The sequence below is a fragment of the Myxine glutinosa genome, chromosome 1 (genome assembly GCF_964187855.1).
Source record: "Myxine glutinosa chromosome 1, kmMyxGlut1.1, whole genome shotgun sequence".
Lineage (NCBI taxonomy): Eukaryota > Metazoa > Chordata > Myxini > Myxiniformes > Myxinidae > Myxine > Myxine glutinosa.
In genome coordinates, this window is record NC_136261.1 from 206,052,597 (window position 1) to 206,077,554 (window position 24,958).

At 42.7% G+C, this 24,958-nt stretch overlaps 2 protein-coding genes across 2 annotated transcripts in view; one reads left to right on the forward strand and one right to left on the reverse strand.

The window, feature by feature from the left end:
• LOC144890870 (uncharacterized) overlaps positions 1-24,958 on the reverse strand; it is a 946,020-nt gene that overhangs the window by 828,998 nt on the left and 92,064 nt on the right. The gene's annotated exons all lie outside the window — the stretch shown is intronic.
• LOC137433023 (uncharacterized) overlaps positions 1-24,958 on the forward strand; it is a 134,870-nt gene that overhangs the window by 746 nt on the left and 109,166 nt on the right. Inside the window, exons 2-3 of the mRNA XM_068125412.2 lie at positions 9,491-9,630; positions 19,874-19,991. Coding sequence (XP_067981513.2) covers positions 9,547-9,630; positions 19,874-19,991 — 202 coding nt within the window. The 5' untranslated portion in view covers positions 9,491-9,546. The remainder of the gene's footprint in view (positions 1-9,490; positions 9,631-19,873; positions 19,992-24,958) is intronic.

A 24,958-nucleotide genomic window follows, 5' to 3' on the forward strand; every position in this document is an offset into this window, starting at 1 on the left:
ACTACTCACACACAGATAAACGCCTCTCTTGTAGTATAACACACACACACACACACACACACACACACACACACACACACACACACACACACATATATATTGTTGTGGATATGAGAATTGTGTTTCTTTTATTGTTGTGTAAATTGTTGTAAAAATATCACCCTACTTCCTCCAGTTGTGTATAAAGGTCAAAGTGCGTCCCGTAATTAGGTCATAAACAATCACGTTTAGCCAATCATAGATTTCCTCCTTGTTGGTAGTTATTTCCCTATTCTGTGTATTAGGCTAAGGATTTGTCTTCCATTAATTAATACTCCATTGCACCGAATTCAGACAAGGTAGATTCCCTGCACATTCCCCTTTCCTCAATTGCCAACTGCATTGAGCGGTTCGCTGAATTCTGCTGCAGCTGTGGGTTGTTGTTTTCGCTCCAAGACTCCATTAGCCACGAGGTCGTCTCGGAGCCAAAGGTGGGAGGAGTCAGCCCAGTGCCGGGGACAAGGCGTGGTCTAGCCAACGCCCCCTCTAAGGGCGGGATCGGTGAGCCCTCGCGACCAATCAGGGCCGAGGCGAGCTCACCGATGGGCGTGTCCTAGCGGCCGGTGGCTTGATCGCCGGGGGGCGATATAAAGGGCGTGCGCATGCGTCAGGACGGTGGTTAGTAGTTGGTTGTTGGTGGCAAAAAGAAGGGACAGCAAGCCTTTTGAGAGAGGGGTTGGTGGTTGGTGGCAAAAAGTACCGTTGCTGCTGAAGGAGGAAGGGTTGATGAAGAAAGAGAGTGGCGTTGGAGGAGGACGAGTTGAGTGTGGCGTTAAGTGGCATTGAAGTGGAGCTGAAGAGCCCGGAGTCCAGCACGACGCGCCCATCCGCTCGAGGTGAACGATACGCGCCGCTGCACACCAAGGCTTTCCCGCCAAGAACGCGGGTGGACTCCTGGAGCGGGACCTCGACGCCTGCAGTGGCCTGGGCCTTCCTATGCCTCCTTCCAGCCAATCCACTCTGCAATCCCCCGCGTGAGTCTGTCTTTTGTTTGTCCTGTCCTGGGTTAATTAAGACTGTAGGTAAGCTAGCATTGCACTGTGTCTCCTTGATTCCTTCTGTCTTTATTTTATTATCTTTCCTTCTCCTTGGTTTCTTTTGGTTGTAAATAGCAAATAAATCATATTCGTATTTCAAACCTTTTTTGTCTTCTTCTTCTTCACATCCGTGTCGTCTTTGTCTTTTCCAAATTGAATATCTGTGGCACGATTTGGCCAACGTTCAGAATCGGGTCTAGTCATTGTTAACGGTTCGGGCCGCGGCTGCCATCCGCTCGGCAAATCAACACCTTATCCGCGGTCCGTAACAATATATATACAGACTTGGCATTTAATATTGAATATTTTTTTTGTGGGGGTGAACTTACTTTTCAAGATGTCTTAGAACCAAAAGTTCATTGGAATTATGTTGAAATTATTCTAGATTTTGTTAATGTGACCATTAAAAGAAACAAAAACCACATTTGACATTTCGAAACAAATAAATTGATCCTTGAAAGTGATGTAAACTGATATCGAACTCAATTCATGGACAGTATTGTGTTAAACTTCTGTACGTTTTCCAGAAGTATCTCTTTATTTTGCACATTAGCCAAATTTTTTTTTAACAAAAACAAAAGTTAAATTACGACTGGGATTACGGACAGTAAAATTACAGTTCAGTACTTCGTGTAACCCCCACGAGCATTCAGGAGAGCACGTACATGTTGAGGCATGCTGTTCACGAGATTTGCCAAGGTTTGGACAGGAATCGCTTGCCATGCAGTGACAATAGCCTGCTGCAATTCACGCGTCCGCTGCTGGTCCAAGTGGTCGATTTGACGCGTTAATTCTGCCCACAAGTTCTCTATCGGATTCATATCCGGGGACATGGCAAGCCACTCCATATGCTCTACACCACGGTCAGCAAGAAAGTGTTGGATCATGCGAGCACGATGAGGCCGTGCATTGTCATCTTGGAAGACAAAGTTTCCTCGAAAGGCTGCACGAGCAAATGGAAGCAATGTTTCTTCCAGAATGGCCCTGTACTTGAACTGGTTCAGGTTTCCATTCAGAACAACCAGGTCAGTTTTGCCCCCTTCATGAAAAGCAGCCTAAACGGTCACCCCACCACCTCCAGCTTGGACTCTTGGCACTATACAATCTTTGTTGTGGGCTTCATGCACTTGTCTGCGCACTCGGACGCGGCCATCTTGACGATAGACCAGAAATCTAGACTCGTCACTGAAGGTCACGTGATTCCAGTGTCCTGGCTGCCATTGACGGTGCTCTCTGGCCCACTGCAATCGGCGCTGGCTGTGTTGTCTGGTCAGGCGTGGCTTTCTCACGGGATGCCTGGCACGATAGCCTGCTTGAACCAGTCGTTGGTTGACTAGCCTTCTGGATACAGGCACATTTGTCAGTTGATGCCACTCAGCCCTACGCCGATTAGCTGACTTGGTACGGCCATTGCAGACTAACCGGTGCAGCTGGCGATCATCTCTCCTTGTGGTTCTGCATGGACGTCCTGGCCTCGGTATTGGAGTAGGGACACCCCTCTGAGCATTTCGTTTCAGGATCTTTGACACCTGACCTTGAGTGATGCCATACTGCCGAGCAATAGCACGCTGTTTCATGCCAGAATTTCGTAAAGCCACCACTCCATGACAAACAGCATTGTCAAGTTGACGGACCATCTCCGGAGGAAGTGGCAATAACTTTTGTAGACGTGCAGAAGTTGTTTTCCACTAATACAGAACGCAACAACCCTGTATACCCGATTGTGAAGCCAATCGTCAAATGTACCTGTCCTTACATTTTGTCACGCCACCTGTGATATAATCCTGTTATTGACTTCTTGCTGCGAAAGACATTCAGTGACATGGTTCTTTCAACAAAGACATCACCGAAGGGTAAAAAAAATCACCAGATTGATATACTGAGTTCAAAAAGTAAACCCAAGTCAAGAAAAAAAATAAATTCCATATTAAATGCCAAGTCTGTATATATATATATATATATATACACTACATGACAAAAAGTATGCGGACACCCCTTCTAATTAGTGTATTCGGCTGTTTCAGCCACACCCATTGCTGACAGGTATATATAATCAAGCACACAGCCATGCAATCTCCATAGACATACATTGGCAGTAGAATGGGCGTACTGAAGAGCGCAGTGACTTTCAACGTGGCACCGTCATTGGATGCCACCTTTCCAACAACTCAGTTCGTCAAATTTCTGCCCTGCTAGAGCTGCCCCGGTCAACTCTAAGTGCTGTTATTGTGAAGTGGAAACGTCCAGGAGCAACAACAGCTCAGCCGCGAAGTGGTAGGCCATACAAGCTCACAGAACGGGACTGCCGAGTGCTGAAGCGCGTAGTGCGTAAAAATCGTCTGTCCTCAGTTGCAACACTCACTACCGAGTTCCAAACTCCCCCTGGAAGCAACGTCAGCACAACAACTGTTTGTCAGGAGCTTCATGAAATGGGTTTCCATGGCCGATCAGCCACACGCAATCCTCAGATCACCATGCGCCACACCAGGTGTCGGCTGGAGTGGTGTAAAGAACGCTGCCATTGGACTCTGGAGTAGTGGAAACACGTTCTCTGGAGTGATGAATCACGCTTCACCATCTGGCAGTCCGACGGACTAATCTGGGTTTGGTGGATGCCAGGAGAACGCTACCTGCCCAAATGCATAGTGCCAACTGTAAAGTTTGTGGGAGGGGGGAATTATGGTCTGGTGCTGTTTTTCATGGTTCGGGCTACGCCCCTTAGTTCCAGTGAAGGGAAATCTTAACGCGACAGCATACAATGACATTCAAGATGATTGTGTGCTTCCAACTTTGTGGCAGCAGTTTGGGGAAGGCCCTTTCCTGTTTCAGCATGACAATGCCCCCGTGCACAAAGCGAGGTCCATACAGAAATGGTTTGTCAAGATCGCTGTGGAAGAACTTGACTGGCCTGCACAGAGCCCTGACCTCAACCCCATCGAACATCTTTGAGATGAATTGGAACGCCGAATGCGAGCCAGGCCGAATCGCCAAACATCAGTGCCCAACCTCACTAATGCTCTTGTGGCTGGATGGAAGCAAATCCCTGCAGCAATGTTCCAACATCTAGTGGAAAGCCTTCCCAGAAGAGTGAAGGCTGTTATAGCAGCAAACAGAGGACCAACTCCATATTAATACCCATGATTTTGGAATGAGATGTTCGATGTTCGAGTGTCCACATACTTTTGGTCATGTAGTGTGCATATATATATATATATATATATATATATATATATATATATATATATATATATATATGTATATATATATATATTGTTGTGGATATGAGGATTGTATTTTTTTTATTGTGTGTTTTATTAATATTGCTCGATTCTGGACCCTCCTGCCTCCAGTGTTGTGTAAAGGTCAAAGGGCGTCCCATAATTAGTCCATAAAGCATACACGTCAGCCAATCATAGATTTCCCCCTGGTTGATAGTTATATCTTTATTATGTGTATTAGGGTAAGGCCTTGTCTCCCATTAAGATGACACTCCATTGCACCAAGTGAAATAGAGTAGATTCCTTTCATTCCCCATTCCCACTCCCAAAACTTTCATTGCCAAGCCTCGGTTGCCAATTACATCCCCTCCAAAACCACCATTGAACATGTGCTTGGGTCGGGGAAGACGGGCGTGCCCGCCCGTCGTCATCAAGGGCGGAGCCAGAGGGTCGCGCGACCAACCAGGGCCGAGGTGAGCACACCAAGGGGCGTGTCCTGAAGGACGGCGGCTTGATCGCCGGAAGCGCTATAAAAGCGCGCGCGCAAGGTACTGCGTGAGAAGATCATCCAGAGAAGGGAGAACATCCAGCAGCGATTCTTGTCCAAGGGAGATCATCCAGCAGCGATTCTTGTCCAAAAGAGATCATCCAGCAGCGATTCTTGTCCAAAGGAGATCATCCAGAGAGATTGTCCAGGGAAGCACAAAGCCTGCTATTCGTCGCCTTGCTCGCCAAAGTTGGACCAAGCAAGAGAGTTGGGCAAGCAGCAAGCACGTTGTTCAGTTGTGTGGTTGGACCAGACGAGTCCTGGCAAAGCACGTGACGTCCCCAGAGCAGCCGCAGCCACAGCAGCAACGACAGCAGCGCGGGGCCTGGACGGCAGTTTGAACGGGGCCGCGAAGGAACGGCGGCTGCCAAACGCGCCGATCGTGCGGCAGCATCCTTGGACCTTCCTTTCCCTCCAGCCATCCACCTCCTGCCTCTCCATCCTTCTTGTGTACGTGAGTTTGTTTTGTTTGTTCTGTCCTTGGGTTAATTAAGTTTGTATAAGCTAGTGTTGCACTGTGTCTAATATCTTCTGTAAATTATTTTCTTATCTTTCCTTCTTCCTTGGTTATTTTGAGCCTGTAAATAGCAAATAAATTATATTCGTATTTCCAACCTTTTTGTCTGCTTCTTCTTCACATCCGTGTCGCCTTAGTCTTTTCCCTATTGAATATCTGTGGCGCGATCCGGCCAAAGTTCGGGAATCGGGTTAGTCGGGGTAACTGTACGGCCGCGGGGCCATCCGCTCGGCAAACACAACATCTTATCCGCGGTCCGTAACAATATATATATCTATATATATACATATATATATATATATATATATATATATAATATTATATATATATATATATGTATATATATATATATATATGTATATATATATATATATATATATATATATATGTATATATATATATATATATATATATATATATATATATATATATATATATATATATATATATATATATATATATACTAGATTGGCTCGGCTCGCTACGCTCGCCTCACCAAGCGTCGTTACTGAGGAACGGGCTTATTTTAGCTGAGGATAATGACTGTATCTGAGTTGTTGTGTTGTCATAATTTACACCAATCATAATACAAACAATTATTTTGCACAAATGTATTTGTTGTGTTTGTGATATTACATTTTTATAGGCAATTTAGGTTGAAGATTTAGGTTGAATGTTTTTTTTTTCAAAAAAGAACCCCTCAGCACATACATAGGGGAGGGGTCAGTGCAGACTGGAAGTTTGGGACGATTACACCTCACCATCACGTAATTCAAAACACCTCACCACCACGTAATTCAAAACACCTCACCACCAAGTAATTCAAAACACCTCACAGCCATAAAACACGCAATAAAAACACCTCACCACCACAAAATTAAAAACACCTCACCACCACAAAATTGAAAATACCTCACAGCCATAAAACACATAATACAAACACCTCACCACCACGAAATTAAAAACACCTCACAGCCATAAAACACATAATAAAAACACCTCACAGCCACGAAATTAAAAACACCTCACCGCCACGTCATTTAAAAACACCTTACCACCACGTCATTTAAAAACACCTCACCACCACGTCATTTAAAAACACCTTACCACCAAGTAATTCAAAACAGCTCACCACCACGTAATTCAAAACACCTCATCACCAAATAATTAAAAACACCTCACCACCACATAATTAAAAACACCTCACCACCACGTAATTATAAATACCTCACCACCATGTAATTCAAAACACCTCACCACCACGTAATTCAAAACACCTCACCACCACGTAATTCAAAACACCTCACCACCACGTAATTATAAATACCTCACCACCACGTAATTCAAAACACCTCACCACCACGTAATTCAAAACACCTCACCACCACGTAATTCAAAACACCTCACCACCATGTAATTCAAAACACCTCACCACCACGTAATTCAAAACACCTCACCACCACGTAATTCAAAACACCTCACCACCATGTGATTTAAAAACACCTCACCACCACATAATTCAAAATACCTCACCACCACGTGATTCAAAACCACCACAACGTTATTAAAAACACTTCACAACTACGGAAACAAAAGTTTGAGGGAGTTGTTAAGTGACAACTTAGAGATATATAGGCCCAGATATGTAGATATCTGGCCCAGATATGTCCAGAGGGCTGGGCTTCGAGGCCCAGATATGTGGATATATAGATAAATGACGAGTTGCCGTTTTGTCATGGTTAAAACCAATCATAATTCAAACAATTATTTTGCACAAATGTATTTGTAATATACGTGATATCACATTTTATAAACAATTGAAGTTGAAAAAATTAATTTTTCCCGAAAAAATTCCCCCCCCAAAAAAATAAAAATTGGAAAATTTTTCAAAAAAAAATACCCTTAGGACATACCGACGGGACAGATATGTGCATACCAGAGGTTTGGTACGATTTCACAAAAGTTTGAGAAAGTAGTTCAGTGACAAGACAAGATAACACAACACAACACAGATATATATATATATATATATATATATATATATATATATATATATATATATATATATATATATATATATATATATATATATATATATATACATATATATATATATATATATATATACGTATATATATATATATATATATATATATATATATATATATATATATATATATATATATATATATATATATATGTATATATATACATGTGTGTGTGTAAGTCAGTTCCATTGGAAGATCAACTGTTATAAATGACAATGTTTCATTCAGCACAATAAACAAGATTAAGTTTGGATATGCAATTACTATGAACAGGAATGGATTTCCCTGGTGTGTTCAACCATCTTCTCTCCTTCACATTTCCAGCTCCACCATCCTGATAATACAACACCACCAGTCCGCTCCACAATTGTGCAGCCCATTACTCCATCCCAGCCTCAAAAGAGTTGTGTGTGTTCAATTTGTAACTCATTCTTTGCTGCCCTGTCCAAATGTCATCTTTCAACTAACCTTCACTCCTTTGTTCCTCTCCTCTCATCTGTGGACCCATCTCTCTATGCTCTTCCCTCCTGTCCGTCAATACAGCGCTGATAATATTTGTTTTTCTCTCTCTGACCCTGCTCCCACTGTCTTCCTTCTACAACTGTGCTAGTTTGTCTGTATCCCTTGGTCTGCCTGCTCCCCTCTACCCTGCTGTGGTTTGTTCCCTTATACCTTCAGGTTTTTTGTATAAAGTGTCGAGGCTCGTAGACAAGTTAGAACACAGAACAGATCAGGCCATAACAGAACAAAAAGAGCAGTATAAATATGGAGGTGGGTGGACACACCAACAGCAGAGTTTAGGGACAGAATAGAGGAAGACTTGGAGACATAGGGATGTGGGAAAGAATGAGAGCAAGGGGAGGATACCAAACTGAATGAAGATTCTCTGTGAAATGCCAGGTAAACAAGGGGGATACAGCTGCAAACTCTCAATCACAGAGGTAGAAGTAAAAACTGGTAAGCCATAAAGAGGTGGGCCTAGGGGGAGTGGTCCGGTGTTAGTGGGGAAGAAAATATCATGATTATGGATGTGGGATGGATGACCTGAGGTGGTGGTGAAGAGCTGTCTTGAAGGGAAGAATGAGATTGAAGACATTGAGGAAGTTGATACCACAGGTGGGGAAAAGGAAGAACAAATGAGTGGAGGTAAGCATTGAGTATGTATTTTGGGATTTTCACCAGAAGGGGGTTACTGGCAGATCTCCTTACCATGAAACTCCCAAAATACATACTTTCAATGCTCACATATGTGCCTTGCAGAGACTCTGGAAGGGACAGAGCATGCAAAGGGCAGAGGGTGCAAGACCATAAATGAGGCAGAAGAAGACAGAGAGACCAACCACCTGTATGTGATGTGAAAGAGATAGACCCGTAGATTCAGCTTCATTACGGGAGATTCCAATGATTTTGAAGGACTTGGTTTCCATGGTGTCAAGCTGAGCAAGGTGTGAGGCATGAGTACCAGCCCAGAGGGGAGAGCAGTACTCCATCAAGCTGCAGACGAAGGCCTTGCAAGTAGATAAAAGTTCAGATATGCCAAGGAAACACTTTGCATGGCAGATGATGCCCGATTGGCAGATGGTTTTGGAGGCCAAGTTCAATATGTTGTCATGACTGATAGTGAGGCCCAAAAGTTTGAGTGAATGAACTTCTGCAAGAGGATTGTCAAGGAAGTAGATGGGAGGGTTCACCAGATGATCTTTCCAGAAGCCACAGTGAGAGTGTGATTTTTGTCATTATTGAAAGACATATTTCAACTGTTGCATCAGCTCATGGTTCTATCAAGGTCTGAAGAGATCGAAGAGGTTGCTACTTGCCCATCTTGTGGATGAGGGATGTCACGTCAGAAGGTGGAGTCATCAACAAAGAGATAAAGAGGATTTCCCAGGCAGTCAGAAAGGTCGTTGATGAAGATTAGGAATAGGACAGGGCCCAAAGCACTGCCTTGTGACACTCCGGCATTAACAGGGATGCAGTTCTTTCATGAGGCTCGATTTCCATGAATCTCATTCATCTCTACATTCCCCACTCACTCTATGTTTCAAATTCCAAATATCCCTAATTTATCCACCATCTCATTGCAGCTCCTCCAGAATTTACCATACCACCTCCCTTTGAGCTGGAGTTAGAAGAAGGGGAAATGGCCTCTCTCCCCTGTGCAGCGCGTGGGAGTCCCTCGCCCTTCCTTACCTGGCACTATGGTAACAGCAGCATACTCAGTGCGGTAAGTATCAACTTTCCTCGAGACCCCTTTTTCTAACCCACACTCCTTTTGCCGGTGTTGTCAAATACTGTAAATTTTAGAGGCAACAAAATACCAAGAATAAGCAATTATTGCTGTGGTGATGATGTTTAGTAATTGCTGCTGATAGTATAGTACACTTGTGCAAATATTTTGGAGGCATCAACATGAATTAGGGGTGCAGCATTACGTTGTATTGTGTGGTCTCTTTTAGCTTGAACATGTTTATGCGCTTTGAAATAGTTTTGCTGTGTTAGCTTATGCCATAAATCATGTCTTTTCTATTTCATCCAAGTATTTTTCTTTGTCGGTTCTCCACGTGAACCGATATATATATATATATATATATATATATATATATATATATATATATATATATATATATATATATATATATATATATATATATATATATATATATATATATAAAATATACACACATACATACATATAAACATATATACATACACTAGTCACTGCTAGAGCGAGTGTATATGTATATATGTATGTATGTAGGTATTATGTATAGTATGTATACATGTATATACTGTATATGTATACATATATTTATATATTGGAGGTGAGGTTGGAGGTGTCAGACTACATTTATGTTTTTTTCCATTTTTTCACTTCATTTATGTCAGACTATATTTATTTATATATATATATATATATATATATATATATATATATATATATATATATATATATACATATATATATATATGTATGTATGGTGTAGAGAGCTACAGCTGGCATTAATCACTGGGAGTAGGGTCATTTAAGCTCTTCTGATTGAGAAGTCATGAAGAACATTGACTAAGGGAGCATTGTCCTTTGACAGGCAGCTGATTGACAAGCCGTAGTCAATCACATCATGGAGCTTTCCAAGCTCTGAGGACGAAACATTTGTTAATTAACCCACAGCACACTGATGAGGATTTATTGATGTAATTTGTAGATTTTACTGCCAAAGAGCACTGTGAGTGATGCCGTGTGGGTTGAAGGAATGAATAAATTATTTATTGATCATAACATTTATAATGATAACTGCAGAAGGCCACAAACAAGACCTGAAGGAATACAAGCAAAGAGCAAATGGACACGCAATGAAAAGTTTTGATTATTACAAGCGATTTTATTTTATTTTGAATTTATTTTACAAGCGATTAATACAAGCGGCAATCATCATGACTCCAAAGTTCTGTCCAACTTTCCTGTAGGCACTGCCTGGAGGTAGTCTGACACCTCCTACTTCAGATCATCCAGTGTGGCAGGGTGGTTGACATAGACAGAGCGGGGTACCCAGGGCAACGAGGCGGTTTCTGAAGAGCTGCTGCATGAAAGTGATGGTGTCACCAGCTGTATGCGGGGGTGCACCATCCTGCAGAAACCAGGTCACACTGAGGTGGTTTGGGGTGACCTTTTGGGCTAGATCATAATGGAACTTCTGGAGCACGGCCTGGTAGCGCTCACCATTGATCGTCACTATCCTGCTGTTGTCATTCCCAAACCAGAAAGGCCCGAGCATTCCCCATCTGGCATTGAAGGCGCAGAAGCATGTGACCTTAGGCCCTTTCAGGTACCTCTCAGTGATCTCCTCAGGTGGTTCGGCCCCCCAGAAAATGTTGTTGTGGTTGTTGATTTAGTCTCATACGACAGAGCCACAACTTTTGTCTTCTGCTCCGCTGTCAATGGCATAGTTGAGCTACGGAGCTCGAAATCCCAGGGAACAAATACCACGATAACACCACCAAACCCTGAAAAGCAAAACGGTATAGGTAAAAAAACAAAGAAATGGCAGGAAGTCAAAGTTTGATCAATCTTTTTGAAACATCCTGTATAAATATGCAGTCACGTGAAAAAGTAAGTACACCCCATGTAAAGTTTTGACTTTTTCAACATATTTCAACATACCGCGATTTGATCTTCATTTCAACAATATTGATAGATAAAGGTGATATAATATAACAAATATCAGGAAACATTTACATTTTGTAGTCCATTGTATAATATAAATAAACTTAAATGCAAATTTTGCATGTGGAAAAAGTAAGTACACCCCTACATTTATCACTACTTCAAATTCCTCAAATTAGAATCAGGTGCACCAGCTCAGGTGAGAATGATTAGAACATCGTCAGAGAGGATCTTGGAGGAACCTGTCTTATTTAAACCTCAGATATTTAGTTTGGTTTGCTCTTTGTTGTTGAAGTGTGTGGCATCACCATGCCTAGATCAAAAGAGCTCTCTGAGGCATTCAGAAAGAAGGTTAAAGATGCCTCCGAGTCTGGGAAGGGATTAAAAAAGATCTCCAAACAATTTGAAATCAATCATTCGACTGTCCGGAAGATCATCTACAAGTGGAGAAGATTCCAAACAACTGCCAACTTGTTCAGGCCAGGCCACCCCAGCAAGTTCAGCCCGAGAGCAGACCGCAAGATGCTGAAATAAGTCTCTAAAAACCCCAGAATGTCATCACGGGACTTACAGGTAGCTCTTGCCACTGTTGATGTCAAAGTGCACGAGTCTACCATTAGAAAGAGGCTGCACAAATTTGATCTACATGGGAGGTGTGCCAGGAGGAAATCTTTGCTGTCCAGAAAGAACATCAGGGCAAGACTAAAGTTTGCCAATGAACACCGAGGCAAAGACCAGCACTTCTGGAACAATGTGCTCTGGACAGATGAGTCAAAGGTAGAGCTATTTGGCCACAGTACCAGAAGACATGTTTGGCGAAAACCAAAGACAGCATTTGACCACAAGAACCTGATACCAACTGTAAAGCATGGTGGTGGAAATATTATGGTTTGGGGCAGCTTTGCTGCATCAGGGCCTGGGCAGCTCACCGTCATAGAATCCACTATGAATTCTTCAATGTACCAGAGGGTGCTTGAGGATAATGTGAGGCCATCTGTCGGAAAGTTGAAGCTCAACTGAAGGTGGACCTTGCAACATGACAATGACCCTAAGCATACCAGTAAATCCACCAAGGAATGGCTGAAAAGAAATAAATGGAGGGTTCTGGAATGGCCAAGTCAACGCCCGGATCGAAATCCCATGGAGATGTTGTGGGGGGTTTTGAAACGAGCTGTGCATGCAAGAAACCCCTCAAACATCGCACAGCTGAAAGAATTCTGCATGGAGGAGTGGGCAAAAATTTCTCCCAGTCGATGTCAGAGACTGGTAGACAGTTATAGGAAACGCCTACTGAGATTGTTTCTGCCAAAGGGGTCAATACCACCTATTAGAGCCAAGGGTGTACTTACTTTTTCACGTGACTGTATATATAGAGAGAGACATAGCGATATAGCCCATAAAGTAGTCTTCTCTTCTTTTCTTTCCCCTTTTAATTTTTTGAAATTTACTTCCTGTTCCGTTCTCTCATCCTTTCCCCATTCGAGGGTTATCCTTTCCTTGTTATATACAACAAAGCAAAGAAGGAAAGTTTTTAGCAGGTGCATTAAGCATTCAATTAAAGTGCTACAAACATACACATAAACACACCTCCAAATAATGTCGTTTGTGAAAAACATTGAATCAAATTCAAATTTTATTTTAAACATGAATGATGGAACCCTCCATTCACATACTGTATTTTACATTCAGCACTAGACCGAGGCAACTTTGCACACCCAGTACATCCAGCACAGTACTGCTATCAATTTGAAAATGAAAACCCTCATCTGGTCGATGTTTGGAGTATGTACATAATGATATCCTTGCATACTTCCATTGGCAGACTGTTTTGATATACGGTCCTTATAAGAATTAGTGAAGCCAAAAGATGGCAAATTAGGAGTAACAATACTGGGCTGTCCTACAGTAAATTTGAATGTCTACTTGGCTTTCCTCGAACTTTTATCAGCAGATTGGTCTGCACATATCAACAAAGTAGCCTCGATCTGGATAACCATGGGTGACCTCTATTAAGAGAAAAAGGCAGCTCTGATCAGACTTGCTCAACATGTTATTTTTGCCACAAACAGTGTGGAATCTCACCCAGAGGTTTTCCACTAGAACTGTCCGGAATTAGCTTCTGGCTGCAGGTTACAAAAACGGCAGACCGATAAGATTCTTCTTGTCACTCCAGAACATGAAGTAGCCCACATGGCAAGGTGCCGAGCACGTCAACGCTGCAATGTCGCATCTGGGAGGAAGATCCATTGGTCTGATGAGAGCCCATTTCTTCTGTATGCTCTGCATGCGACTAATGGTAGAATTTGGGTTTGGCGAAAACCTAATATAGTCTATACATCCAACAGCATTTTAGAGTCCATTCTATTTGGTGGCAGATCCGTTATGATATGAGGTTGCCTGTTACGATTGTAAATTGACTGTGTCACTGTACAGGATAACCTGACAGGAAAAAATTACCATAGGGACGTTTTGGATTGCTTGGTTGTTCTATATTTTGGCAACCACTCACTTCTCACAAGAAGTGTATTCATGGGTGACAATTCAAGACCCCCCAACGTTCGTGTGCAGATACAAACGTCTTGCGTAACAATGCCATCACAACATTGTCCTGGCCAACAAATAATCCTGATTTAAATCCATTAAAGTATGTTTGGGACATTCTTGGGCATCTATTTAAGAAAATGGACCCTCCTGTGCAGACTATGGTCCAGTTGAACACTGCTTTGTACCAGAAATGGCAACAACTCCCTTTGAATTATCTCTGGTGGCTTCTTCAGAGGATGAGAATGAGGATTGCAGCAGTCATTCATTCTAATGATGAAGAAGAAGAACCACCTTCAGGGGCCATTTTTCCCTGCAGAGAAGGGGTTGGCCTTTTTTGGGCACCGTGGTCCCCTTTTTGAAGCAATGTTTTACGGCCGGATGCCTTTCCTGCCGCCAACCCTGTTAGTCGCCTCTTGCGACACACAGGGAATTACCAGTGAACTGGTGCTCAATTTGCCGACCTCGGAAGGATGACGGGTTGAGTCAACCCCCCTGGTGTTAATTCAGCAATCAACCGGGATTCGAACCCAGGATCCTAGGATCCCAAGCAGCACCTTAACCGCTAAGCCAACACCAGGCTTCATTCGTTCTAATGATGCTTACTCACATTATTGCCCTTCTGGGACATTCATTCCATTGTGACATCATTATATGTCATTATATTAACTGGTGTTGAGCCCCACATTAGACGGTGTTGCCAGCAGCCCCATTCTCAAGTCATCGTACTTTATTGGTGTAAAAACGGTGCCATTACAAAACTGCATTCCCATTCTGTCGTTTAAAAAAATCCACAAAACCTCTGAATTTGCCTCGTCATTTCTCAAACATCCGCACTTTCGCAATATGTAGTTTTATTTTTGATAAATGTAATGGCTTCTGAATAATTTGCTCTGTTATTGTTAAGAAACTGAGAAATGTAGCCCGTAACTCTTTGCAGTGTGTGCATATATACTCCTCATAAAAAGACACAAGTTTTTAGACTTGTACGGTTTGGTACTTTCAAAAAGTTTATGTTTTGATGAAAAAGAACCTTCAGAACCTACTAGCTTTTAGCTTTTAGGTAGAGGGTTGTAGACAGCAACCACTCAGGGTAGTACTACTGTTCTAACTTATGAGAGTTCAAGTGGTGCTCGGAACCATCTTACACTCTCAGTGTCAGGATTGCTGGTCTTACTTTCTGTCTCACTCAAACTATAGCTACCGGGCTAGCTTTAATCCCTCTTTCTAACACACAAATGCCATACACTTTTCATTATACACTTTTCTTCTTTTATTTAAGGCCTGGCCTCAATGAGGGCTATATAGTCTGTGCCTGGAGCCTCCAACATTAAAAAAAAAAAAAAAAAACTACTCCATAAAAATAGATTAGATCAATGGAAGCCAAGTTAAGTTGTGCAAAAACAACTTGGTTGTTTGAAATGAGTGAAATAGCATAATGCCATCGACTCTCATAAAAGCTTGTACAAGTCTTGTCATCAATCAAATTAGATGGTCCCTCTCGTAATGTAGGATGTTGCACCATTCTTCATCAGGGATACCTACAGTTGATCATGGCGACCACAAACGTGCTCCCCAAGGATCTCCCCAGCATGCTCATTCAGATAAATCCAAAGATCATTCAAGCCAGTCCATGCAAGTGATGTTGTCATCCTGATATGCAGTGTTCACAACATGTGCACTGAGCGGATGGGCATCGCCATCCATTAGATATAGTTGGAACCTTGCTGTTGTTTCTGAGAGACAGCTGCAAGCATAATTGATCTCTTCCCTCATCCCTGTACCTGAACCCATTAACAGCGACCCTCAGATTGATGAGGATAGGTTGTTATTTGGTCAAGCTGAATGCCAGTCCATGGCATCAGGTTGCAACCAGCAAACCGATCATGCTGTCTAATGGCCTGGCAATGATCAGATTCCTACCCACAACCAAAGACTCATCAGCTATAATAACGCGGTGCCGGTGGTTCATCCTCCACTTGTGATGTTGTGTCACTCATGGCATGTGCTGCTGTCGATGGTGCGATGTTGGAGGGATGCAGAGCAGTGGTTTCCACATCTCATACCACCGGTATGAAGCCTTTTCTGCAATGTCTGGGTTGAAATTCGATAGTTGATTGTTCTTATGAGGTCATTCTGGAGAGATTGTGCTGTTGAGAAGCCGATTCTTTTGGTAAGAGTGGCAAGATAACGATTTTCATGAGGTTTGTAACTCTTGGGCAAATGAATGAGGTTTCTCCTTAAACTGTCCAATCTGGTCAAAGCTGTGGAAGAAGTTGTCAACAAAATGGATCAGGATGCAACATGATAAAATGAACAGTAGAAACAGGAGGGAAATACTAACGGCAGGGTTGAGAGACAAAATAGAGGGAGACTTGGACAAACAAGGGATGTGGGAACGAATGAGGGGTAGAGGAGGATGGACGGAGTGGACAAGATGGATACAGAAGCAAACTCTCTGGAAGGAAAAACTGGAAATTTGGAAAGAGGTGGGCTTTGATGGCGGGGATAGAAGGGAGGTCGAAACGGTAATGGTTTTGGATGGAAGATGAATTGGGATGGTGGTGAACAGCTTTCTTGAAGACCTGGAAGGAAGAATGAGATTGAAGAGAATGTGGAAGTTGGTTCCACCGGTGGGAAAGAAGAGGGGCAAATGAGTGGAGGTGAGCAGTGATCCTGAATTTTGGGAGTTTCACCAGAAGGAAGTTGCTGGTAGACTGTGTGCGCCCTGCACAAACTTGAGAGGGCAAAGCACGAAAAGAGCAGCTGGTGCAAGTTCAGAGAGGAGACAGACAGACAGACAGACAGACTATCTCCTTGGACAGAGAGACCAGTGACCTGTCTGTGAAGGAAAAGTGATAGGCCCATAGACTCAGCTTCATCATGGGAGATTCTAATGATCTTGATTGCCATGGTTTCCACGGTGTCAAGCTGAGCAAGGTGTGAGACAGGGGAGCCAGCCCAGAGAGGAGAGCAGTACTCCATCAAGCTGTGGATAAAGTCCTTGTAGGTGGATAAGAGTGCAGGTGTGGTGTGAATTGTGCATTTTTTTTCTCCAGATTTACATGTTGCATGTGAGTTACATTTGCATGTGAATAACTTGCACATTCCTTGTCCTGTTTGTGGTTCATTCTCAATAGCCATGGTTTGACGTCACTATGAAATTATGATTCAGGCGTGGGTTTATGACTTCATCCACTCACACAGTCAATGGGTTGTTCTCAATGGAACCCTCTCCTCTTATCGTCCATGCTGGGGTGCCCCAGTGTGTTGGGCCAAGCCTTGTTAATCAACGACAGTATTGACCTCTGTGATGATCTGTAAAAGCCTCTCTTACTTCTGGCACATGAAATCACGTTGCGTCATACAGTACCCTGTCACAATGACAGGCAGACAGCAACTGCGTAACTCCATTTATGTGGAATTGATTATATGCTGGTCTGATAAATAGAACACGTCTTATAATTCTGGCAAATCTTACCGACTCCCCCTGTCGCTCTGAATGGGTTTTCAAACGAATCCACCTTTGTCAATGGTTGGCAACTGAAAGAGGTTCAGTCTTTTGATCTTCAAGGCCTCATCATCAGCTAAAACCACTCCTGGGCTGACCATATAGCAAGCCTGCCTCCAAAGCCAGTTCAAAGTCATTCCTTCAAAAATCAGAACTACTCACAGCCTCGAAGGCCTTTGTCTGTGTCTCAATAGAGTACTGATCTAACTTATGGGTCGTGTCCCTAGCTTTACATCTGCCTCGCCTGATTACTGTGGAATAGAAAACTCTTAACATTATTGGCATCTCCTGTGATGAGGCCAAAGTACAAGGTTTGTTGCTGTCATATTTCAGACAGACATGCTGCCTATATCCTTACAGCTCCCTCTACTCTATCAAGCCTCTAACCCTCCCCAGCTCTTCCAGGATGTATGCATTCTCCCAGCAACCCCTTCTCGTTTAACTCCAAAAATCAAGGCTTTCCACCCACCTCCTCCTATTTGTTCATCTTTTCTCCCATTGGTGCAATGGCCTTCTGGAATAGGATTCAATTGTATTCTTCCCTGCAGTGCTTCAAAACGAGCAGTGCGCTACAATGTCATACGTAACCTCCCATCCATACCAGTAATCTTTTAAACCCCATATTAACCCGACCTAACTCTACCCTCTTACTTGCAGGTTACTGTTTCCTCTCTTCATACCTGTAGTCTTTTTCTTGTTCGTTTAGTCCATTGCTTGTTGTGTCCAACTGTCGCCCCCACTTTCTCACTGTCAGTAGGTTGCCTTTATAATATACTGAACAAAAATTACTTTTGAACAAACTATTTGCCGGAGATATCTTAGCTTGAGATTTCACATATGCAAACAAACAATCCTAATTGATGTTATACTGCATTGCTAAAAAAACTAGAACAATGTGACTGTGTCGCCAATATGCCTCTGCATAGTCCTACAATGGGTAGATGCCATCACTCTGCATATGCATGGGTAGTGGATCACGTTTGTGAAGTTTCGTGTTGATCGGATAAGGTTCGTTTTTCTATCCAAGATGGCTGCCAAACCACGTGACCTATGGCATCATCATTTTCAAACTATATGCATCGGAGCTGTTGGACGATATTTGTAAAATTTCGCATCAATAGGGTGAGCGGTTTCAGAGTTCTAATTATTTCATATTTTCTTTCAATCCAAAATGGCTGCCAAACCATGTGACCTATGATCTCATAAATTAAATATTTAAATACAAATGGGTCAAAGATCATGTGCATGCAATTTCAGATTTTTAGGATAAGGAAATCGATTAAAACATTTTTGGCTGGTATACCACCTCGCCTATGATGTCATCATTATCATGATTTTGTTCTTCATTGGGAGTACTTGACAATGTGCCAAGTTTCAAATTTTTCCAATCAGCGGTTTCTGAGAAATAATTATTTAATTTTTTGCTTTTCATCCAAGATGGCTGCCATACCACGTGACCTATGATGTCCCAATTATCATAAAAACATTCTGCATGGGTGTCACTCCCACCCTGAAAGTTTTGTCTCAATCGGACATATGGTTGCTGAGAAAAACGAGGTTTACCCCGTACGATGGACGGACGGATGGACGGACGGACGGACAACTCGAAAACATAATGCTTCCAGCGACTTTGTCGGTGGAGACATAAAAAATATAACTGCTGCTAATCTTTACTTGACCTGAGGTGGGCACACCCTGACCAATATCTTGTTTGGAGTATATATAGCATCTCTCTTGTGCACAACATAATGGTCTATTCAAGACAGCTTGCATACATTGGCAGAATTTGTAAAGACTTATACGAGTATAGTATACTCTTTGTGAATTCCCATGCAGCTTAGCTCCACCATCTATACCTTTAACTGAACTTAATCCCAACACTTTTCCCCCACTTCCCCCATACCCCAATACCATTACAAGCTGCCTGATTATGTTTATGACATTTACATAGTGGTCAAAGCCAAATATATGTCTTGGTGAGATAGAAGATGTTGAGTTCTGTTCACAAAGCTTTTTCCATATCCTGTACATTCGTTGCATGACGTGTAATATGGGATGCCGTGCACCAGCCAATTTTGTTTCACATGACACAGCACATGTAATTCATGCAACAATATGGGTGAAACTTGAACAATGTATTCCCAGATTTATAGAACATTCTTCAGGGGTCTATGCTATGAAACATTTTTAATATCAGGATTTCAATGTGTCTCTCCCTCTCTCTTTCTCCATCTATGTTCACATCCCATTCAGTCTGACTCTGCGATTCTGAATCTGGGGCCCGTTGATCAAGCAGCCACTGGTTTATACGTATGCACAGCGACCAATGCATATGGAGAGGTATCCCTCAGCACAGAACTTCATGTATGGGGTAATTATGGAAGTCCATTCCTCTTCATCACATACTTCCCCCACACTTATTCAATACCTTCATTCACGCATGGTCGACCTTTATCCATCCAACATCCATTCACTTGTTCACCTTGCTGTCCCTCCTTGTCTGTAATAACTACATAAAGTGTACAAGTCTTCTCTATTAGTACATCAATGGAAAAGCATTTATTTTTTGTACAATTACATTCAAATTTTCATCCTTGAAACATCTAATTGGCAATTACATTTCATATAATAACTAGAACAATGCGACTGTGTCGCCAATATGCCTCCGCATAGTCCCACAATGGGTAGATCTGCATATGTATGGGTAGGGGATCACGTTTGTGAAGTTTCGTGTTGATCGGATAAGGTTCGTTTTTCTATCCAATATGGCTGCCAAACCACGTGACCTATCACATCATCATTTTCAAACTATATGCAACAGTGCTGTTAGATGATATTTGTAAAATTTTGCATCGATAGGGTGAGCGGTTTCAGAGATATAATTATTTAATATTTTCCTTCTATCCAATATGGCTGCCAACCATGTGACCTATGATGTCATAAATTTAATATTTCAATACAAATGGGTCAGAGATCATGTGCATGCATTTTCAGGATGAGGAATTCGATTAAGACATATTTGGCTGGTATACCACTTCAACTATGATGTCATCATTATCATGCTTTTGATCCCCATTGGGGGTACTTGACAATGTGCCAAGTTTAAAATCTTTCCATTCAGCGGTTTCTGAGAAATAAAATTTTAATTATTTGCTTTTAATCCAAGATGGCTGCCATACCACGTGACCTATGACGTCACAATTATCATACAAACATTCTGCATGGGTGTCACTCCTACCCTGAAAGTTTCGTCTGAATCAGACATATGGTTCCTGAGAAAAACAAGGTTTAGCCCGGACGGACGGACAAGCCGAAAACATAATGCCTCATGAGGCATAAAAATACAATAAATGTACAATCCAGTCAATTTTGTGTTGTTTGTACAATAACAAAAAGAAACAGCACACCTATAGACTGGTAGATTATTTTCAACATGAAGCTGAGTCTCAAAGTTTGCTCCTCTTCCTCCGAGGAGAGTTGTGAGGCCTGGCAGTTTTCTAGCACCTGTCATCTTGTCCTGGTGTTGGGCTAGCGGCTAGGGTGCCGGCTTAGGATCCTAGGATCCTGGGTTCGAATCCCGGTCAATCGCTGAATTAACGCCAGGGGGGTTGACTCAGCCTGTCATCCTTCCGAGGTCGGCAAATTGAGTACCAGTTCACTGGTAATTCCCTGCTTGTCGTTAAAGGCGGCAAAAAGGGTTGGCGTCAGGAAGGGCATCCGGCCATAAAACATTGCTTCAAAAAGGGGACCGAAAAACAACAACAACCACGGTTCCCGAAAAAGGCCAACCCCCGCTTGCGGGGAAAAATGGCCTCTAAAGGTGGTTTTGTCATCTTGTCCTGCTTCTCCAGCCTTTTCTGCTCTCCACTGCCTACCTAGTACCTGAAGGCCATACATGTTCATTCTGAACACCATACCTTCTACTCTCGCTTGTTCTAAGTTTTTGACGACAACCCCTTGGCCTCTTGTTTTCGCAATGTCTATGAAATTGCTTTTCCAAAACTGTCATCTCGTCCTCCACCCACCAGTCTTTCAAGACTGCAGCATATTGCCATCTAATTTGCTCTCCTATGCCTACCTACGATCTTTTTGACTCGCTAATCTTATATAATGCCTGTAAAAAAATGTTAAAAACTCACCTTTCATCTTGTTTTATTTAAAAACTAGAAGGGCACTCGGTAGATCACTTTTAAAATTCTAGTAGCCGGATCCGAATCCGGATCTTCACCAAAATCTAATCATTTCGTCCTTGTCACATACGCTACATCTCTGCCAGATTTCGTCTGAATCCATGCACAACCTTTTGAGATATTTTGTTCACAAACAAACAGCCAAACAGACAAGGGTGCAAACATAACCTCCATCCACCTTCGGTGGCGGAGGTAAGAATGCTATATATTTCTATCAAAGTCTTCCAGTCAAAGTAAGACCCGGAAGTCGCTGGGAGCTTGGCAAGCCAATTTTTCTCTACCCTCTCTGTTAATGATTAAAACGCCATCTTATTTAGTTATCCATGTCGATAGCCGGCGAAGCCGGTGTTGTGAATGAACGCGTACGTATTATGTTGAAAAAACCAGATGTTGCTGGATCCTTTGAGAATTTCGAAACTTTGACGCACCAAATCGCTCCATGGAGGCCGCCATATTGCGGATGCGGAAGTATGCATAAACAATTGCGAAAAAGTTCAATGGGAGTTCGTTTCACCCGTCTTTGTTTGATTCACATTCTTATGCACCTCTAATTTGTAAATTAAAATACTTTAAGACCAACCTCGTTCCCCGGGCCCGCACGGGCCTGGTTATCTTAAACGAAAATCGTCACCAAACACCGGAACCAATGAGATTCGAGCATTAGAAAAAATATTTAAAAAACCAAATCGCCCCATGGAGGCCGCCATCTTGCGGATGCGGAAGTATGTATAAAAAATTGCGAAAAAGTTCAATATGAGCTTGTTTCACCCGTCTTTTTTTGATTCACAATCTTATGCACCTCTAATTTGTAATTAAAATACTTTAAGACCAACCTCGTTCCCCGGGCCCGCACGGGCCCTGGTTATCTTCAACGAAAATCGTCACCAAACACCGGAACCAATGAGGTTCGAGCATTTGAAAAAGTATTTCAAAAAAGCTTATTACCGTTTCGGAGGCTGAAAACGGCGTCAAATATTCTAAAATTGACGAAGAATTATTTTTTAGAAATCTCGCGGCCGTAGGGGATAGTTTTTCACGGCCGCAAATATCCGAAGTTCAGACGGAATTCACCGAATTAATCAAGAAGGAAATTTTATAAATTTTAATCTCATCCAGAATGCAAATGATGTCATTTTGAACTCGGTACGGTACCTACTACACCTACCTACTACCAACTACCTAACCTACTGATGCCATAGTGATGGGTAAAATAGTGGCAAGAGGCTTTGGCTTCGCCGGCTCATTGCGGCTTTGCAGTCGGGTACTAGTACCTGTCCTGGGTACACTCCGGCACGGACTATTCTGCCATCGATTGGGCCAGTGGGAAAGTAGTGCCACAGATGGATAGCAATGCATGAAAGGCTGCACTCTTTTACTTTGAGCAGCTATATAGCACAAGGAAGCATTTCATGAGATTAAAGAAAAAGGACTAAGTGTGTGAAGGAAGAGATCTAGTTCATCGATAAGGATTGACACCATATGCTGCCAGCTCATGCCAACTGCTCTGCCAGTGAGCAGCCATCACAGCTCAGGATGCTGAGACGATCCTTGGTGGTGAAAGATTCACAAATGGTTAGATCTCAATGAATCACCAGCGCTGCTGTCTAGTCTGTCTGTCCTTCAATTGATGTTCCAAGCTCCTTAATTATTTTCATCTGCTTATTTTCATTGATCTAATAATTTGATCCCTGTTCATCTTTCCTCCGTCATTACGTTCGGTCGACGAATTTTTCCCAGAGGCTAAGGTTTTGATTTTGTGTTCAGTGCTTCGATTTTATGTTCACCGTGTGCCTTGTATCAGGACCCATAATTGGATTTGTGCCCATGGAGATAACAATAGCTTGGTGCCATTTTGCGAATGTCCCTCCAATTATTACCTACTGTACCTGTTTAATTGACTCTGTTGACTTTCTGCAAGTGGATCAGATGGTGTCACCTCGCATGTCCTAAAAACCTGCACCGCTGCTCTTGCACATCCTCTGTCCACGCTTTTCACCCTATCATTTGTGCTCGGCCATCTGCTGGGAAATCGGCAAACATCACTGCATTACTTAAAAAGGTGCAAAAACGGATCCTCTTAAATACCGACCTATCAGCTTACTTCAAATCATCAGCAAGGTCATGGAATCACAGTTGATATGAAATTCTTCCTTTTCTCCAACAACCTCATCTCAGATTATCAATTCGGATTCAGACCTAGTCACTCTACCTTGCACATGCTACTTCTCCTCTCCCAACAATGGATGGAGGCCCTCAATATAAGACATGAGTTCAGGGCCATCTCTCCGGATATATCTCGAGCTTTCAATACAGTCTGGCATCCTGCCTTGCTCTCCAAACTTTCTGCCTATGGCATGCAAGGCCACCTCCACTCTTGGATTACTGACTTCCTCCACTCTCGTAGCCAATGTGTGGTTCTCAACTGAACCCTTTCTTTTCCTCTCCCTGTCAAGGCTGGAGTACCACAAGGCAGTGTTCTCGGCCCCATCCTATTCCTAATCCCCATCAATGATCTCAATAACTTTCTGGGAAATCCTCTTTATCTCATTGCTGATGACTGCACTCTCTGCCGTGACATCCCTCATCCTTCAGACAGACAGGCAGCAGCAGCCTCTTCCCTCTCCTCAGACCTTGACAAAATCACAAACTCGTCAAACACCTGAAACATCTCTTTCAATCCTGAGAAATCCCACACACTCACTCTCTCTCTCTCTCTATCTCTCTCTCTCTCTCTCCAAAAGGAACATTCCACAAACCCTCACATTTACTTTCTCAACTACCGTCTCAAAGAGGTTCAGTCACTCAAATTCTTAGGTCTCACTCTCAGCCATGATCTCTCTTGGACAAGCCACATTTTAAAGTGGGCCTCCAATACCAGTCACCGACTGAGCATTCTCCCTTGTGCAAAGTCCTTCCTTGGCGCATGTGAACTCCTATCCACCTACAAGGCCATCATCCACAACGTGATGGAGTACTGCTGTCCCTCTTGGGCTGGCTCCCTGCCTCATACCTTGCTCAGCTTGACGCCAAGGCCTTCAAAGTTATTGGAATCTCCCACGATTAAGCTGAGTTTATGGACCCATAACTTCGCCATCTCTGACAGGTCGTTGGTCTCTTTGGCATCTTCCGCCTCCTTTCAGGTCTTATA